General features: G+C 35.2%; 1 protein-coding gene and 1 long non-coding RNA gene across 2 annotated transcripts; both read left to right on the forward strand.

Moving 5' to 3' along the window:
• The first annotated feature begins 183 nt into the window (after positions 1-183).
• Positions 184-2,491, forward strand: LOC126968855 (uncharacterized). The gene is made up of 2 exons (XR_007730308.1): positions 184-1,078; positions 2,211-2,491. It is a non-coding gene; the product is annotated as an uncharacterized LOC126968855 (long non-coding RNA).
• Positions 2,492-13,522: 11,031 nt separating this feature from the next.
• LOC126968632 (uncharacterized) lies at positions 13,523-15,073 on the forward strand. Its single transcript, XM_050813650.1, has 2 exons — positions 13,523-13,574; positions 14,534-15,073. Exons 1-2 carry the CDS (start codon positions 13,557-13,559, stop codon positions 15,071-15,073), a joined length of 558 nt encoding a protein of 185 aa, XP_050669607.1. The 5' UTR covers positions 13,523-13,556.
• The last annotated feature ends 6,353 nt before the right edge of the window (positions 15,074-21,426 follow it).

The following is a 21,426-nucleotide window of genomic DNA, read 5'->3' on the forward strand; positions in this document are numbered from 1 at the left end:
GGCTGTGCATGAGGGGGTGTTGGTTCCAACACTCATGTACGGAAGTGAAAGTTGAGTATGGCAGAAGAAACATGAAAGCAGAATAAATGCAGTTGAGATGAGAGTGTTGAGAAGTATGATAGGAGTTACACCGAGTGACAGGATAAGAAATAGTGAGATAAGAAAACGTTGCGGTCTGAAAGAAGATGCTGTGACAAAAATTGAGAAAGGTATGCTGAGATGGTTTGGACATGTCGAGAGAATGAATGAAGAACGATTGACGAAGAAAGTGTATAAGGCCAGTGTGAATGAAAGTGTTGGAAGGGGTAGACCTAGGCGGACGTTTCAAGATCAAATCAGGGACGTCTTGAAAAAAGGCCAGGTCAAGAGTACCCTAAACCGGAGAGCATGTATGAAAGGAATAATGAAAGTGGACGAAGCGAAAGAAGTATGTAAAGATCGTAGCAAGTGGAAAGAAGTGGTCTCCGCCTACCCCTACGGGAAAGAGGCGTGATTTTATGTATGTATGTATAAACATCATCTCATGTACCTACGTACATAAACATCATCTGAGCGTGATCCCGTACTCAAAGACTTCTTGATTTTCGCCTTCTCTTGGCTGTAGGTACTTCTGATGTTGTTGATTTTTTTGTTTACATCCTCGAGAGTGCTGTCGAAAATAAAAGTTTCCACAATCGCTGGATTGCCGCATTCCTCGCGTCTTTATTTTTATATTCGCGTAATTTTAGGTTCCAGAGAACTTCTTCTGCTTCGTAAAGTTCAATAAATCTAGTAGTATCACACTCAGACCATTTTTTTATTGCACGAGACGCTTGTGAATTGTTATTCGCCGCCATTTTGTTTTACAATTGCGGCCAGAGCTAGCTCGGAACAATAGAACGCGGTCCGAGTCAACCCAGATCGGACGGCGTAGTCCGAGTGCGCTCGGATTATGGGCTGCCACAATACGAGTAACGTCCGAGTGGGTATCCAAGTGTGCTCGGTCCGAAGATACTTTGATTGTGTCAACGCGGCCTAAGCGATCGCAAGATAACCAGTGGTATTCCTCAAACCACGGTTACAACCCTCAATACAACTGGTATGTATTAAATATTTATAAAATAATGTTTTCACTGTTGTACTGTACTCACTTAGTATGTTTCACGAATGTTGTTTTTAAATAAAATATGTACTTAGTCAGATTTGAATACTTACTCATATGAATTTTGGAAAATTTATTACAAAGCAAGTCTTACTAAAAGCAATTTAATAAATAAATAAATATATATATATGTGTGATTTTTACTATTACAATTTTTTAAGTAAATAACGCTTTGTTTTCAGTTCCTGCCATCGCTGCAGAACTACACAAAATATCATGGTGACATTGGTATGTTTCCACTTTGAATATTATAATAGTAATTGTCAAAAGAATTATAATAAAAATTATATAAGAAAAATGTTATAATAGTAAAAAGGTGGAAATTTGCAACTGAGTTGACCTGACATGGTAAGAAGTTGAAAGTTAGGCAATCACTTTAGAAATTCAAAATATTTTTTATTCATGTATTTAATATTTCTTGTAATAAACAACGTGATAGTTTCATATGACATTTTCTATAAAGTACAACATATGAAGCCATTGTCTGTCATTTTAATTTGCCTGACAGCAATCTGTCAGATATGTGTGTATTGTGACATGAAGTCTACCTTCAATTTTTAATTAGTGATTCATTTCTAATGTATTTTAATTTAGGTACCAAAACTGAATTGCTAAGATTTGTACCATGAAGTGTCTATAACTGAATGGTGTTTGAATAGCTTATGAAAGAATGAACAAAAGAAATTCATCTGTGGTCCACGGTGTGAGAAAGAGTTAGAGAGTCACTGTACAGTCTGTAAAGTTAATTTAGATTTAATGTTTCCTTGTTAGTACTGCAATATGCTTTCATTACATATGTAATATCAACATTGCAACCAGAAAACATACCATCTACATCAGATTATAGAAATGATGCTAGAGAAATGCCTATAGGTTGGTAAATGTGTATTGAATGAATATCTATTGTTCGTATTAACATTTATTTACAGAACATATCTTTAATTATGAAACTTAAAATTTTGTCTTTTGAAATTAAGACCTGAATTGTTCTCATCTCTTAGAGGCACCTCATAAGTAAGTGTTGATGATCTACATGAATATGAAATTAAAAACATATTTTATTCTTCAGATGACGCTGTGCATCACACTCCATCAAGGAAGAGAAGACCACATGTCATTTTAAAGAAAATGAAACTTTCACCTCATTGTGCAAGTCTTTATTGTGAATTTACCAAATCACGAAAGCAGCTTAACTTTGATTTAAGAGCTAAAAGTGCATTTTCACAGAAAATCATTTATAAAGCTTACAGAGAAAATGAACCCTATTGCAAAGACATTTTTGTGGATGCAGATTAAATAGGCTTACAATAAGTTTAAAACGAAAATGAAAAAAAAAATAAGATAACATGATATGTTTTTTTCTAAACCTTTCCCTTCTATTTAGTATTATTAATTGGAATTAAAATCCTCAAAATTGATTTCTTTAGAATTACTTTTGAGGTCATTTCAAATTTGCAAAAGAATTAAATTATTCTAAAATGGCTAGGAGTACCTAAGTACCCAAGCAGGAAGAAATATTGCAGGCTGTATAACTACCACGCCTTAGTCAATAACCCCGTGTTTAAATTAAAAAAAAAACTAAGCTGTCACTTATGATATGTGAGGTTTTATGAAGGCTAATATTGCTCTATGAGAGTGCCCTGTCTGATGCGTAAGCATCATATTAGTCTGTGGTCACGTGCCTGTGGTAGGCGAGTCAACATCTTCTGAATGATTAAAGACAGCTCTTAGCGGAACTTACACTCAAGACAAGTCACAACAATTGGATAGTTATATTTTATTATTATATAGAACAGTTCAGTGCCAGCAAGGACTAGGCCCAGGTCACCACACTACCACTTTGATTTTACATTTTCAAAACCCCTGAGAGTCACGACATTGTATTGAGCCTGGAGCTTATTAATTAATTCTCTTAACAATGAACCGCTAGTTCGTGATCTGCTCATCATTACGTATGACGTACGTTAACACTAAAAGTTAGGCGTATCTTAAAAAATCAACATGTTATAACCAAAATATTAGGTTTATTGCTTTTCAAAATACTCTCCTTTATATTTTAAGCATTTTTTCATGCGATTGAACTATTTTTAAAACAGGAGGACCACAGATCAGAAGGCATGTTTTCTACTAGCTGATTGAACGATATCACCGCCTCTTCGGAATTGGTAAAAGTGAAACCTCTCATCAAATCTTATGCCCAGGTATGCACTACTGGTAAAGTATATTATGTAATGGTTGTTAAAACTAACTCTATGGGAAATGTTTGAAACTGAACAGCTTTTGACCTTGACCACCTTATTAGCCTCTAAGGAGGCTAAAATCCCAAACTATTTTAAACTTGACTCATCGAGACCTTTCCAATAATATATTATCGTGGTCTGTTGTACCTTTTGTAGTTGCTGAGGAATAAAATTTACAACGCCGACTTTGTGCTTTGTATAAATAGATAAGAAATTGAAATAAGTTATACTTATAATATCAATTTCTATTGCTGATGTAAGTATGTTTTGATAAATATATTTTGTTAGTACACTTATCCGTTGGAAAGAGCAGTTCCCTTAAAAAGTACTTCAAATTGTATTAATTAAAATGCTGAATTAAAATAGATTTGAATTTGAAAAAAAAACGAGAGCCTACAAATGACGTGAGGCAATGTATATGATTACAAAATTTGCTAAGCTGAAGCCAAACTGACTGATTCAAAAATGACTTGTTGATGTTGTCTTGTGCCCCTAATACAGGCTAGTTCGGGGCAAGATAATTTCTATAAAAGTGTGTCAATATTATTGAACTGAGCATCAACTACAACTTCGTACTAAAATAAATCAAAAAGGTATGAAAGAAGAAGACAAATGACCCAGTTAACTCCTCATGGTAATTCCTCAACGAACACTTTTTCTTTCGTGTTACAATCTCAAATAGTTAAGTGCGTTAAACTAATTGCAATACCCTCCTTGGGCCACATATCTATACACCCTGACTGGGCCCGCAGATATTTTCATCCCACATAGTTAGTGAGCGACGTGATCCGCAAGCTGTCTCCCAATGTATCTAGAGCCGGGTTGTGGCGGCTCGAAGCGTGCCAGCCCGCGAAACTATAAGTATGTGCCGTTTCACTGCTTACCGTTCTCGCTTGGCTGCGTTCTCCGACTTTCGGTCTTGGTACGGTCGAACCATCGGACGCGGTCTGGTATCGGATTGTCCATCCCACATAGTTATTATTACCGTATATCTATAACAATTATATTCATTTTCACTTCACCCATATTGGGATCTTATATACAATGTATAGAATGTATTAGTCATAGGCTTCCTATAAAAAATGGCCGCAATTACCTGTAACTTTTATGACGTAAATTGAAACGATACGTTCTTTTATACAAAATTATGTAAAGATTTGAAAAAATATGATTGCCAGCTCTCAGTCAGCCTCAACATTTGTGTAGCCAGGTGTAAACATACAGGTATATTTTTATTTATAATTTAAAGTCATCTTTCTTTTTTTAATTTTAATATAAAATTGAAATTTTGTATTTACTTGTTACGATAAACCATGGTTGCCAGTTAAAGAATGGCCGCAAGCAGAGGTTGCTATGATTTCAATAAACGATTCTTACTCCAGGCAAGTGTGAGCAATTATAATTTATATATTATATTAAAATAAATTACAGGTAATTGCGGTAAATTTTTACAGGCAACCTAACACTAATACATTGCATACTTCCTAAAAATTGATTTAAAATAAGTTTTATCAAAAAAACACGTACCTGCAGAATCAAGCGGTGGATCTTGTAATTCAAATAACATTTGTCAACATAAGTGCCAGCACAACAAACGAACTTCAAACATATATTTCAAAGAAAGGTAACTAACTAGTTATTAAAATTATATAAACTCAAAAGTAATTTTCAAGTTGATGCAAATGGGAGGCTTCTAGGCACAGGATGACCAGTTAACAGCTATAGATTACACAATAAGAACGTGGCGTTTCCGGCAGGCGCGTGCGACACAACCACCTCGCTCGACAGTTCTTCCTCGACTGCCACTCGCCGCTTGTTACGCATAGCTAACCCTAGCTAACCGCCGCATAAGCATAGTCCCATAAACGTTGCACACGGCACTCGAGGCAGCAGAAACGTGACTTAGGTGACATCATTGATGATCATCAGCGTTTACCCGATCGTGGAAAATATAATTGTACTCATTACTTGATCTAGCATCGATCAGTAGACATTGGGATAATAAATTGTAATTAGTTATAGCTTTATTTTAATAAATAAGTTGAAGTAAATTTGCATTTTTTTGCATCTCCTGGCTGCAACCAACGTAATTGGCGCAGTCGGTAGGATAGTCTAAAATAATAGAGTCAGTGAATCGATCACCGATACGGCCTATTAGAACCTACTTGAGTTGCGGCGAGGCAGTGTATCCGAAAATCGATACAGCAGAGAAATGCAGATGATTTGGTAAGAACCTAGATCTTACTAGAGTTGCTCACACTTTTTAATTGTAATTTTCCTGTGATTTTTTTTTCTTTCCTTTTGTTTTCCAGTGTAATTTCCTCCGTGTACCTATTTAATTAAAAAAAAAATCCATCCACGGAAATCGAGGACCACTAGGTCAATTACTATTAGTAGAATCTCGCAAATTGATGCAAGTAGGAATTGAGAGAATATATTAGAAAGTAGCGATAGCATTAAATTTTCTAGTTTTTGATTGCATTATATTAATTCAAAAATGAGTGTAGATTTAGTAGACCAAGTTTACAAGGCCTTACGTTGTTACCCGAGTTCGATGGAAATCCGAACGTACTTACGCGGTTCGTGCATTTGTGTGATTAACTAGTAGCCCAATTTATTAGAGCGGAGCCAGGATATGAACTCAGTAACCTTTCGTTATTAAATGGTATCCTTAATAAAATTACCGGACATGCCGCGCGCACAATAAATTCAAATGGCATCCCCGAAAATTGTCAGGGTATTATAAATGCCTTAATTAATAATTTTGCTGACCAGCGAGATGAGACCGCTTTGTATAATGATTTAGCTCTTTTAACCCAGAAAAATTCATCACCTCAAGAATTTATGAAAAATGTCAGAGTCTGTTTAGTACAATAATGACCTATGTTACACTTCATGAAACGATAACCACTACCGTAGAAGCAAAGCGTACATAATATAAAAAGTTAACCCTACAAGCGTTTGTACGAGGTCTGAAAGACCCATTAGGTTCACGTATTCGGTGCATGCGACCGGATACAATAGAGAAGGCATTAGAGTTCGTTCAAGAAGAAATCAACATCTTATATTTACAGCAGCGCAATGACCAATTACCAGGTGAACGCAGAGTGCAGTCTACATCTTCATATGACCCAACAAATAAGTATAATATAAAGCTTTTCAATTTACCACCCTCGCGGCCTTTTACTTTTAATTCATTCAATGTCGCACCAGGAACTCCAAAGCATAATTTTCAGCCACCGGGGCCATTGCAAGTCTGGCAACCCCAAGCACCGCCTAACAGGGGCCCTACACGCGTGTGTACGCACACAACAAATTTTCAGTGCACCTCCACTTAATTACAGACCGCAGAGCAACGTGTTTAGAGTTCCTCAGCAAAGGTTAGGACACACACCTTATAATAACGGACCCACATCCACTCCATGAGTGGCGTAAGCCACTACGTTACTAAGCCGTTGCCTAGACCCTTGACAGGACTTGACTGGAGACAACATGGGAATCCACCCCCATTTAATTATTTCAAGACACGTGAAATAAACTTAAACGACGTTGACTACTACAATTATTACGAATACCCTGAATATGACTATGACTATTACGAACAGACGTACTCAGAACCTTTATATTATGAGCCAATGCGTTAGCAAGCGTATAGTGCTCATACTCCCGCTTACGTTGAAGAGCACCATGACGAACATCCTTCTGATAGTCAGGATTTCTAGGAAACTCAAAAATCAGAAAAACCAAAATAGAAATTAATCTACAAATTCAGAGACAACTTCCATTTATTCAAATAGCAGATCCACCCTTAAAACTATTAATTGATACAGGCGCGAATCAGTCCTTTATTAGCCCTGAAGCTGTCAAAAATTTTTTTTCAAATGTTCCGTGTAATTATGAACCCTTTGAGGTAACTAATATTCATGCGACCACTAGGAATAATTATTCATATTCATAATATTACCATACCGTGTTTTTCTGAGTTTAACGAAGATAGTGAAATTACTCTTTTTATATATAAATTTCATAACTATTTTGATGGTTTAATTGGCTTAGATATAATAGAAAAATTAGAGTCTATCATAGATTTAAAAAATAAAGTCTTAGTTACACGTAAGTCGACCAACCAGTTATGCATGTATGATTCGAAATTGTAATCTTTACAAAGATATAATACCGGCTAACATATCCAAATTGATCCGCATACATATTAATTTTCATGATGGTGACGTTTAAGTGACAGAACAAATAATATCCAACTGTACTATTCGCGATTGTATTACCACAGTCAAGAATAATCGCGGTATAATAGAGATCGTAAACCCCACTAAGCATGATATAATGTTCTCAATGGATAAACCGTTTAGTGCAGAGCTAATTAATGAGCAATGCACGCACACTCAACAACCTAGTGATCGTGCTTCGGAAGTTCTTTCGCGATTACGAACTAATCATTTGAATCCAGAAGAACGTGCTAACTTAGAATCTCTCTGTGCACAATATGCTGACGTTTTTTATCTTGATGGTGAACCCTTGACATTTACCAATAAAATTAAACATAAAATCCGTACCACAGATGAATTACCCGTTTATACTAAAACCTATAGATACCCTTACGTTCACAGGCAGGAAGTACGGGAACAAATTTCAAAAATGCTTGATCAAGCGATAATCCGTCCTTCACAATCAGCATGTAGCTCTCCCATATGGGAAGTTCCAAAGAAAAGTGATGCCTCTGGAAAAATTAAATGGCGTATTGTTGTTGATTTTCGAAAAATTAATGAAAAAACTATAGATGACAAATACCCCATCCCTAACATTAACGATTTTTGGATAAGCTTAGTAACTGTCATTGTTTAACCACTTTAGACCTTGCCAGTGGATTCTATCAAGTAGAAATGGACCCCTCCGACATCCACAAGACGGCATTCAACATAAAACATGGGCATTTCGAATTTTTACGAATGCCAATGGGTCTGAAAAATTCACCATCCACATTTCAACGTGTGATGGATAATGTCCTAAGGGACCTCTAGAATGTTATCTGTTTAGTATATTTGGATGATATAATAGTGTTTAGCGTCTCATTACAGGAACACATAGTTAATTTAGAAAAAGTTTTTAAAAGATTAAGGGAATCTAACTTCAAAATTCAGATGGATAAGTCAGAATTCTTAAAGTTAGAAACCTCATATTTAGGACACGTAATAAGTAAAGATGGTATAAAGCCTAATCCCGATAAAATCACTGCCATCCAGAGATTCCCCATTCCAAAAACTGCTTCCGAGATTAAGCGTTTCCTCGGCTTTCTTGGTTATTATAGGAAGTTTATTCCAGACTTTGCTCGTATAACTAAACCCATGACGCAATGTCTAAAAAAGGTTTAAAAATCACCTACAACGGTACCAAATACATTGACTGTTTTGAGAAATGTAAGATACTATTGACTAACGACCCTATACTACAATATCCGGACTTCACTAAAGACTTTGTACTAACAACTGACGCTTCTAACTTCGCGATAGGTGCTGTTCTTTCTCAAGGACCAATAGGTAACGACAAACCAATAGCTTACGCATCCAGGACTTTAAACTTGAGTGAGACTAACTAGAGTACAATCGAAAAGGTACTGCTAGCCATCGTTTGGGCAACAAAATACTTCCGCCCATATTTATTCGGTAGAAAATTCAAAATAGTCACAGACCATAGACCTTTACAATGGGTTATGAGCCTTAAAGACCCTGACTCACCCGTTGGAGACTTAAGTTGAGAATATAATTTCACCGCAATTTATAAGTAAGGCAAACATAACACCAATGCAGACGCTTTGTCTCGTGTTGAATTAAATAATGAAGACACTAGATCTATAGTAGTTAATGTATATGAAAAGCCTCAATCAGTTGCGGGTTCTGAAATTCTATCGGCTCCCTTTAGATTACCGATTAACACAGTGACTGTTCACACTAGTTACGAAAATTCAGTAGACAGATTTGTTTCATTTTAGTAGGCGATATTACGAAAAGACCAGTAGTGACTAGACCTTTTGAAACTCACACCCGGACAACTATACAACTTTCCGAATCTAACTTGACTAATGACGTTGTTAACGCAGTTAAAGAATATATTAATCCAAAAGTAAGAACAGGTATAATAATCCATCCTCCTCTTGCTATGTATAAGATTATTCCCATTACACAAGATAACTTTAAAAGCTCTTCGATGAATGTCATTTTGACAAAAAACGAATTAGAAAACGTTAAGGAATATTTGCGACAACAGGACATCATAAAAAATATCACGAGGGTAAAACAAACCATCGTGGTATCACTGAATGTTACTTGGACTTATCATCCAAATACTATTTGCCTAGGATGAAAGAATGTATAAGTAAATATATAAATAAATGTAGCATTTGTGGACAGGCTAAATATGACCGAAATCCAATTAAACAGAGATTTTTAATAGTTCCCCCTCCTTCAAAACCGTTTCGGATAATTCATCTTGATCTTTTTACAGCTCAAAACGAATTTTTTTTTAAAATTGTAGATGCATTTTCTAAATACGCGCAAGCCTACCACTTAAGAGATAGTACTGCTCTGAGTGTCGTACAAGCATTATTAATATTTTGCACACATCACGGTAATTAACAGTAGTGACAGGTGGAGGACCTAAGTTTACAAATCAGTTATTTGCAGAATTCATCCGAATCCATAAGATGCAACATCATAAAATACTAGCACATTCACCAAACGACAATGGTATAGTAGAAAGATTTCATTCCACTATCCTTGAACATCTCAAGATACTGAAACTTGAGAAACAGAATGAACCAGCTGTTAATCTCATGCCTTATGCTATCTTAGCATACAATAGCTCCATCCATAGTTTCACGAGGTGTAGGCCTTTGGACTTGATAACAGGACATTTTGACCCGCGTGACCCAATTGACATTGACTTAACTGAATATCTACTTCAGCAGTATTCGCAAGACCATAGGAAACGAATGCGTCAAGTTTATGATATGATCAATGAGACTTCCTTACACAAACGCACCCAACTGACTGAAAATCGTAACAAGGATAGGGAACCGGAGATAGACTATACCCCTGACCAGCAAGTCTTTATAAAAAATCCTTTGGCATCCCGACAAAAATTTGCCCCTCGCTTTACGCAGGATACTGTACTTGCAGACCTTCCAATCCACATTTACACAAAGAAAAAAGCGGTCCAGTTGCCAAATCTCGCCTTAAGCGAAGCCCTAAAAACCTCACCTTGTTGCAGGATATTTCTATGGCTGATAGTACTACGCATGACCCTAGGACAAGAAGTAACGATTGACTCACTTGACAATAGACCATGATTACTTCCTTTCAAACTAGGAGTAGCAAGAATTGTCTCACATTACCACGCCTTCCTTAGCCATATAGACTTAGAAAATATTCATAGACAGATAGAATTAGCGAAAAGCCAGATATCCGAATTAAAACCCTTATTAAATAATAAAACTGTATTCTTTTTTGATCCACAGATAGAACATCTCAATAGTAAAATTGCATCAATTACAAACAAACTCAATATATTTCAATCATCACGAAATAAAAGAGGTCTCAACGACGGTCTCGGTTCCGTCATAAAAAGCATTTCTGGTAATTTGGATTACACAGACGCGTTAAAGTACGATCGCGCTATTAAGATCTTGCACAATAATAAACAGAAATTAGAAGTAGAATTAAATAATCATGTCAGCTTAAATAAGAAATTTGTTTCCGAGAGCACTCAAATAATAAGTAATATTGTATCAAATCAAGATAAAATGAATAAAGCATTAAATTTAATATTACAAAGCGACGCCAGAAAGGACACTGACTTAATAAAGTACGAATATATGGCACAACAGTGACTGCACTGATCTTAGGAGATAATGTAGAAGATCTGTGTGAAGAGTTACAGAACTTAGAAAATACGTTAACATTTATTCGTGCATCGAGCACTCCATACTCTATATTTAGTGTTAGTGACGTTAAGGATATGTTAAGTAAGCTAAGGATTTTATACTCTAATAAGGAAGTCCTTGACTTTGAAATTAGAAATTTTTATGAAGTTATTAAGTTAGGTTATTTTTATCTGGATAAAAAAATAGTAATAGTTATTAAGGTACCGATTGTGGATCCTTCACTATACGACTTCTATAAGCTTTCCCTTGTTCCTAACAGAAACCATAAGACCTTGATCCCACCTTTACCATTCTTAGCAATCTCTAGCAAAGATTCTCGGTACATAGAAACAGAATGTCCAAAGTTAAACTCACTATTTCTCTGCGAATCGAAATCCAACCTACAGATACAGGAAAAGCCCGATTGTGTCCAACAGCTCATTACTAATCAAGAACTCCCGCCATCCTGTGAATTAACGTCAGTTACTCTGAACAACGAAGCCCTTGACGACAAACATTACACCATGAGATTTCCTATTCCAACAAAAGTAAAGATATCCTGCGGTCAAGAACAGTATCGAACTTTACATGGCAGCTACTTAGAAATTATCCCACTGAATTGCAACTTGAAAGCACCTACCTTCACGATCTCCAATTCAAACGATCATATCAAAGGACATGTCGTAAGAATAATTTAAATGCCTTAGTACATCGAACCAGAGCCCAAACCTTCACCAAAATTTATTCTCAATTCACCAAGTCTGCACAAGCTCCATACTTTTAAAAATGATATAGCAACTCAATCATTGATACATCAAGAAAGCTTCACCGATCCAGTAATCTATCACACGACAATACCCATGTACCTTATACTATTGGGTACATGTGCACTCATTGGAACTTTAATATATCTCCAATTACATAGAAGAAACGAAACCAACGGAATCACGAAGACCTGCAGCTGCACCCCTGATGCAACATATGCTGTTTCAGCACCTAGGAAAATCAACCCTAACCAAATAAAAGTTGACCATGGATCCCTACCAGCGACCATCTCGGAGAAGTCCTGCAATAGTCACTGTTCTACGCGGGGAGGTGTTACGCATAGCTAACCGCTGCATAAGCATAGTCCCATAAACGCTGCACACGGCACTCGAGGCAGCAGAAACGTGACTTAGGTGACATCATTGACGGCGTTTACCCGATCATGGAAAATATAATTGTACTCATTACTTGATCTAGCATCGATGAGTAGACATTAGGATAATTAATTGTAATTAGTTATAAATTTCTTTTAATAAATAAGTGGAAGTAAATTTGCATTTTTTTGCATCTCCTGGCTGCAACCAACGTAATTCGCTCTGTGCCCGAGCTTGACTGCACTCGCACTGCACACCTATTACATACACCCGAGCCAAGACGAGTACCGAAACATCTTCGTCCTCGCTCGTGACTCGACGTTCTTGACTACGACGTAATATGTAATATATATTCTTAAATCATTTCTAAGAATATTTTTTACTGTTTTGAGGAATCACTGATTGGTCTTTACGTTTAATGGCTGACGAAGTGTTCTTTGTTCATCCATTGTTTTTACTTAAATAGAGTAACCGTTCAGTTTCTTTTTTGTTCTTGTCACGATTTCTACTTTTTCCGAACATTTTGTAGATTTAGTAATGCCGGTTGTACACACTCGGGGAGACACCACGAGGCAGGCCGAGAGCGAGTGTGTACATGGAGCTCTTCTCTCGTCTCGGTCTCCCTCGCCTCGCCTCGTTCGGTCTCGGTCGCTTGTCGGTTTTTGCGCTCGAGTCAAAGGGTCTCGTTGGCCCTCGCGAGAAAAACGAGAGCGAACGTGTACACACTCGTTTCACGCAGTTGCCGGCTGACTGTGTTTAGGTGAAGACGCGTTAAAATGTGGTCTGGTGGTAACGAACGTGAATTGGAATTTTTGGAGTGTTTTCAAAGGGAGCCGGTACTATGGAACTCAAAAGATACCTAACACAAGGACAAGCAATATGTGCACGATGCTTGGATGCGCGTAAGCGAGCATATGGGAATACCAGTGGTAGAGTTAAAAAGAAAGCGAGATTCACTTATGGCCACGTACCGTAGCCACAAAAGAAAGATTGTTGCATTTACACTATCTGGAGCTGGAGCTGAAACAGTCTATAAAACAATATGGTTTGCTTTTGATTTAATGGATTCGTTCTTAAATGATATTGTTCAGTGTAGAAAAACTATGAACACGGATGCACCAGTAAGTAAAACATTAATTATTTTTCATTTATGAATTTATTAATTAGCGTAGAAAATAGTAACAATAGTGTGGCAAGTATTGTAACTATAACCTACGTAGAAATTATAGTTAAATAGCTAAATTTTACATATTGTAATTGTTAAAGAAATATGTTGTAAATTCTTCTCGAATCTGACTTGCGTCTAGTGTTGGTCTTCGTGGTATTGGTTGCAAAGGTCTAATGGCACACGTGTCTTCAATGTCATTCCTCCATGAACCTGGCACTACCAGTTCATCGTTACTGTTGTAAATATCTGTTGTTCCTGGAGGTGTATATATTGCCGATGATGTACTACTTTTTCTTAAGAAATTATGCAGCAGTACACATGTCATTGTAATAACTGTGGTTTTTTTCTGGGTTCAGTAGTATTGGTTTCCGAAATATTCTAAATTTTGAAGCTAATATCCCAAATACATTTTCAACGACTACGCGTGAGGATGAAATTTTCTTATTAAATATACGTTTCGGCGATCCTTCATTATGACTTCCTGGGTACGGTTTCATCACATGTGATGACAATGCAAATGCTCCATCTCCCAGAAAAACATATGGAACTTCTCTTGTACTCCCCGGTAGAGGTCGTGGCGTAGGAAAATTTAGATTATTTGAGCAAATTCTTCTCCAAAGCTGACTATTACGAAACACACCGCCGTCACTTATTCTTCCCTGACTTCCAATTTCAACAAAAATAAAATTGTAATTGCTGTTGTCTAAAGCAAGAAGTACAATACTAAAACTCCTTTTGTAATTGTAGTATTCGGAACCACTATTTATAGGCAATTGCATTACAATGTGTTTTCCATCCATGGCACCTAAACACCTTGGAAAGTTTTTGAACCCCTTTTCCAGTTGTAACCATGTCTGTGGAGACTCTGGCATCTGTAAAAAAAAAATACATTATAATTTTTTTTTATTACAGTCTCCAGCTACACCAGAAAGTGTTATTTCCAATGAAGATGTGGATAGCAATCACTCAGATCCTACGACTTCTTCTCAGTTGCCATCAATACCGCGACGCCGTAAGAATCCAATAGAACTGCAAGAATCTGGGAAGACGATGAAAGATGCAATGACTTCACTGAATAAAGTTTTGAATAAACCACAAGCGGTGGAAGATGATTTTGATCGTTACGGCAAGATTCTGGCTAATAAGTTGCGTAAACTATCTGAATCAGACAGTGTAAAAATGATGTACGAAATAGATGGATTATTCATCAAGCGAATGAATAACACACCTCCACACTTCACACGTCCTTCACCAACGTATACTGTATATTCAGAGCCAACCCAACGCCAACAAATACAACATCCAGCCGCATCACCCACATACTACGTACGGCCTGAATCGTCATCTACTTCCTATTCGGATCCAGGAGTTCAAACTTCTTCCGTGGCTTTTTCTGATACTAATACAAAACAAATTATATCTGATGAGATCTTGAGGTCACCATACCCATAGTACAAAACAGCCAATGATGTGTTAGGTCAGGCTTTTCGTAAAGCCTAATTTTGTATTACTAAGTACACACCAGCAAATTCTATTTTCTATAATAAACAATGCTTAAGAGTAATTATGTATTTTTTTTGTTTCCCTTACCCTAATTTGATCCTTCAATACTCGGTTAAGAGCAATGCATACTTCAGGCACAATTCTTGAAATTATGGAACTTGAAACTTTGAACAGAAAATGTAGACTTTCAAAGCTATCTCCGCTGGCCAAAAAGCTAGTCGAATTTTCGCAGGTATTGCTTCTCTTTTCGGTGTATCCATCTTGGTTATCATCGGTGCAACTTTATGCAGTAAATATTCAAAGTCTGTAACAGACATTCTTGTAAAGTTATCGCCATAAAATTGGCCAGAGGGTTCTGCCAATAGCTCAGCCAATTGATTTCCCATGGTGGTCCTAAAATAAGAATAAAGAATTAGGTAGGTTCCAAAACTATTTAACTAACACGTATACGACTATTAAAAGACTATGGTCTATTTAAGTTTACCTGTTTCTATTGCGGTGAATGGTAACCATCCACCATCTCCTTCTTCGCCATGGCTTACGAATTTTCTTTTTATGGTAAACATGTAAAAAATTATAACAGCTCAAAGACAAGCAGCAGCAGCTAATTTTAGGTTCATTGTCTCGGGAGACTTCAGTGCAATTAACAGAACGAGTGTGTACAGGAATGCTTTCGACGAGAGCCTACTGGCCCGAGACTCTCGGCGAGAGGCTCTCGTCGAGTGTGTACAGCCGCCATAAGATAAAAGAAATATTTGTAGTAACGATTGAAAAGCGCTTAGTATAAGCCTAATTGAATAAAGTTTATTTGAATTTGATATTTTTTTAGATTTCGTAACTATTAGTTTTGCCTACTATTTAATATTTTTAAATAAAAGTAGGGAGTACCCTAAGTAGTAGTATACTATATTAAATATAATACAGTAGGTTTGGCAACCCTAGCCGTAAATTACAATTTTAATAAACTCGAACACTATAACACACACAAAAAGATAATACAATATTTGTTTGAGTTACCCTACTAAGTGAATATACAGATAACGCGCGAGTTGAATGCAGAGTTCAGGAATGCAATAGTGTTGTGACCTTATTATAATTGATGACCATAATCAGGAGTGTGTCGATAAATTTTAACAATACTTCAAGTTTACCATTTAACATTAGGTTAAAATGATGAAAAATTAATTTATTAATTTAATGATCATTTTAAGCTAATTATTTAATCTAAATTTTTTGTTGTGCCTTACTTCTACACATACTTCTAAAACCCCTCTTTACCCGCTATTTACCCGAGGCCCCGACTGCATTCAAATCGCGCGGTAACTGTACATTAAAATTAATACAGGTTGTTTCGCATATGCAATAATCGCAAAACATCATAATATTATGTATAGTATTATTTTACGTAGCAAAAAAGTTGTCATGTATAATTAACAAATTTTTAGCATTAATTGTAATCTATGTAGTTTTTTGATGCTAAGTTGACCTAGTTTAATTTTATAATAAAGTAAATATTTATTTATTTATACAGAAAAAATATACACTAGAACAATTAACCTAAAACTACAAACGTTACAAAATATAATATAACAAAAATATAGGATTAAAATGAGTCCCTTTAGGCAAGGTTCGAAGACACTGGAAGCGGTGCCCCTTTGATTAGCTAGACTTATCTTTGTCCGAGGTAGCTGCCACCTTTTATTTAATTATTAAATATCAATAATAAGTCCAATTTTAACTTAGACCAACTTCAAAATGTTGCAGATCTGGTATATATATATTCCTTAATTTTTAATGTTTTTTTTTTATTTTTGCAGTAATAAATGTTTTTTTTTTGAAAATTATTTTCTATTTATCTTATCTATTATCGTTTATCTAAATCCTCTGTCTGTATACATTTTTAAGACTCACTTACATCAATCCTACGATTTTTTAACTTTTGATTTTTCTATCTGTTATTTTACAACTTAAGAACAGCGTGCTCGATCTTGATGTAAATTTTTTGTGTCATTAGCACCGACTACCTTATGGATTATATTTAAAAATTGGAAATCTGAAAGTATTCGGTAAGATGTACCTACTTGTGACTACTAATAAATTCCAACATGTTGAAAAGTCATAAAATTAGAAATTGGGGTGTAGTAAGAACATAAATGATAGAGGAAAGAGAGAGAAGGAAAGAAAAATAACTTATTCACTCAGGTCAAAGTGATACTTATAAATGTCAAAGATTTTAACACCAATACGGAAAAGATGAGCTTTATTTAGAAGAATTGGCAAGAAACTCATTGCCACTCCTTTAGTCTATATTTGCAGTTTCAGGTTTATTCATTATATTTTAAACAATGTAAATAAAGTGATGCATAAAAATTACTCATGAACTCTCATACTCATGAAAAAAAAGAGAAACGATTAATCTTAACAAAAAACTGAAAAGAGTAATGAGTACTACTCGGGCGAATCAACATGACACCTGGCTCAGTCGTCTTGCGAGGGCAGAGTAGCGACAGCAGATTTGGATTAGTCGTTATAATTGTTAAACTAAACGTTAATTATTATAACACTGTTAACAATTAAAAGTAACTACAGCGTTACATTTTAGCACAACATTTTATTTATGCAAGTACAAACTACAATCTACAAAGGTTTTTTATTTATTTATTTATGTAATTAGATATTAACATTAACAATTAATTTGCATCTACATATTAGTTCGAGGTTGGTTATTCTAATTAGGTATTATTATATTCAACATTTAAAAAAGAAAAATAAATAACTTTAATCTTAATTCTTGTCTGAAATTATAAAATGTGAGTATATTATAAGTATTTAATTACAAAAATAAAAGTAAGAATTAATATGTAGTTACCTAGTTAACAATCTATTGTCTATCGTAGTCGTAATTTTTTCTTAAACTTTTTTTATATATGTCCTAAGCGTGTCGTGAAAAATTGCAAAGTCATGTTGGAGATGAAAGGACCAATGTTGTACATAAAAGGACCGTATTATTTCACATTTGTTCTAGAATAACTATTTGAAAATATTTTATCAAATCGGTTGTCATGGTAAACATCTCGGAATGGAAAAATTTAAGTAAGATATTAAGTTAGGTTCTACGGATCTGTGTTTAGTTTTAAAAAGGCCGCAAAGGTCCAGAAACTTTCGTCTGTTGTATAGAGAAACTATCTTAAAATGATTTTCTTGTTTATCGGTTTTTAAAAGATGTCACTGATCGCAGATCCCACTTAAAAATTATAATTAACTTTGAAGTTAAATTTATTCCTTTAGAGCATTTAATATTTACATGGTTCTGTTCTGTTTATTAATTATTAACTGTTATAACTTTTAACACACTAAGCTATAGAATGGCAGTTAACGTTGCACGTGTCTTTGCACTTTAAAATATACGAGTTATTTTCTTGCTGTTGTGTCTTATTGTAATAATATAATAATTATTAATAATGTTTAAATAAAATATTTTATAAAGTATTACAATGCGTGTAATTGTACTTTTAAAATTTTTATTGTTACGTTTGGACGTTTTTTGTTGAAACAGCTCTCTTTAATAGATGACAGTCATAAGAATATAATATCTGGATTAGTATAAATTATAATATATATAATAATTGAAAGTGACGGTTCAGCGTGATAGTAAAAATATAACCTTTTAACTATACTAAATAAATAAATCTATTATAAAAATACGAATAACTATTTACTTATTTTTGTTTTATTTCCATATAGATCGAATGACAACTACTACTTACTGTTTAAAACCGATACATGTACATGTACATATGTAATTTATTTATTTATATACTAATTAATATAATAATATAATTGCAAAAGACTTAAAAATTAAAAAATATTATTCATTTTCGTACGTAGACAGTGAAATGGAAACAAAAACTTTTGTGCACACTGTACATTGCACAAACGACATTCGAGCCGGGTCTGATGTTGATTCGCCCCAGTAATTATAATATATAATATTATATTATGTTAAAAATTAAAGTTATTACGCTTAATTATTTATTTAAGGCAATAGCTTGGTATGGTATGTTATAATTATAAATATAAAAATTCCCGTAGACACCGCTGACTAGGCAACACAAGCAGCCCCCGTTCACGAGCATGAAGCATGGACCAGCCATCGCTACCCTCACATATATCTTAGGTAAGGTACCCCACGATGCCGCCACAAGCAGTGCCATTTGAGCACGCATGACATGCCCTTCCCCAGGAACTAATCTACAATAATGTAACAGATCTGTGATATATTTGAAAGTGAACGTGAGTTCATGAGTTGAGAGAGAACCTCTCACAATAAAAGTTGAACAAAACATAAAATAATATCAAATATACCTATTATAATATATATTTTAATCAAAATAAAAAATAAAAAAACTGTAAGAAATAATAACACAGACTTATTTTAAATTATGAGCAATCTATTTCTATGCCAAGCAGTCTTATCATTAATGAACTCTTTTAAACTATAATAGGCCTTCACCTCAATTTAATCTTAACTTATGGTGTAAATCTATTAATTGACAAACTTTTTTATCATTCTATTCGGTAGAGTAATCAAAAAACGTATACTTACAACCTACAAAAGATTGACTTATATTATGAAGCCTAGTTTTCGGCACCACGAGATTATCCATATTTCTTAAATTTAATTTGTGGCGGTCCCTATACTTTGATACTCATTGTTTTATGTACATTTTGTTATGGAAAAGGAGGACAAACGAGCGTACGGGTCACCTGGTGTTAAGTGATCACCGCCGCCCACATTCTCTTGCAATGCCAGAGGAATCACAGGAGCGTTGCCGGCCTTTAAGGAAGGAGTATAGGTGCTATACAAAATATTTTCATAATATATATGATAGTAAACAGTCATTATTTTTATCTCCTCGAAATTATATCTGAGCGACTCACGTAGGCCCATTTCATATAATATGGTGCAGAGGCCTCTTCTGCAGCACATATCTGCTCATTATCCTACCAAGCCATATAACTTGATGCTGTGAAAGTAACTAAAGTAAATGAGACGTGCGGTTTTCACGTCTGTTAGATGACGACTACTTTTCTTATAATCTGTTGTTATGCCCTGAAAGACAGGATTTCGCGCCACCTCTTTATTCTCATCTTTAATTCTTACAAATGTTTTTTGCTTCTTTCACATTAGGCATAACAAATCTTACACATTTAGTATTCATTGCATTGCACACAATGTTGATATACATTCATTAATGCAATTTGAAATATTTTTTAAATAAATAATTTTTTTGATTAATATTAAATACGTTATCCTAATCCGAACATCCTCTGCTAGCCTTGCGTACCTAGTCGGAACGAGATTTTCTTTTTATGAAATAGGAGGACAAACAAGCGTTCGGGTAACCTGTTGATAAGTGGTCATCCTATACCAGAGGATTCACAACAGCGTTACCAGCCTTATAGGCGCGTTAGAAAATTTACTTTTTGTGAAGGTACCAATGTCGTATCGTCATGGAACTACCTCGCAGTTAAGCTAATTCCACAGTTTTTTTGTACGTGGCCGAATTCAGAAAATGTCTCAAAAAATATACGTAATCGGAAGGTATGTGATAATGTGCAGAATTTATGGGGTGGTGGTGGTTGACTCAACGATTGTACCTAATTCACCACCGTCTCTTCTAGCAACTCAGCCGTCCTCGCGATCAAATAGCTCGAGCTGATATCTACTGAACCTTGGATGCTTCACACCAATGATAAGTGCAATACTACCTACAGGAGTTAGCCTACTAGTATTGTAAAACCCCTTGCAAATTAATGGCAATTATGGCATACCTACTTATACCTATTTCATTTTATACGATATATTTTACACCCTTTAAATAAAATAATTACTTATATCTGTTATTACGTCTATTAATCATATTGTGTGTAATATTTCCGAACATTTAATCCAAATTTAATGTCGTTATAAATTAGTTACAATAATTATTGTTCATACGCACAAGTTGACTACCTACACTACAATAATTTGAATAAACCGCTGCAGAACCCACGAAACGCATCCGTCAACCATATGGTGCATTCCACTATCGCTGACTGCATTCGCTGTTATAAAAACGACTCAATCTATAAAACGTCAACCAATGCAGTGTACCTAGAGAGATTATCGTATTTGACGCTTGAGTAATCAGCAATGTAGGACACGAAAACGTTAACCTCGCTTCGTTGAAACATCGGCGTACGCGCTCGTACGATGAAAATATAGAACGTCGAACGATCGCCGATCAGTCGCCAGTGAG

This window comes from Leptidea sinapis, chromosome 16, assembly GCF_905404315.1.
Source record: "Leptidea sinapis chromosome 16, ilLepSina1.1, whole genome shotgun sequence".
NCBI classification, from domain to species: domain Eukaryota; kingdom Metazoa; phylum Arthropoda; class Insecta; order Lepidoptera; family Pieridae; genus Leptidea; species Leptidea sinapis.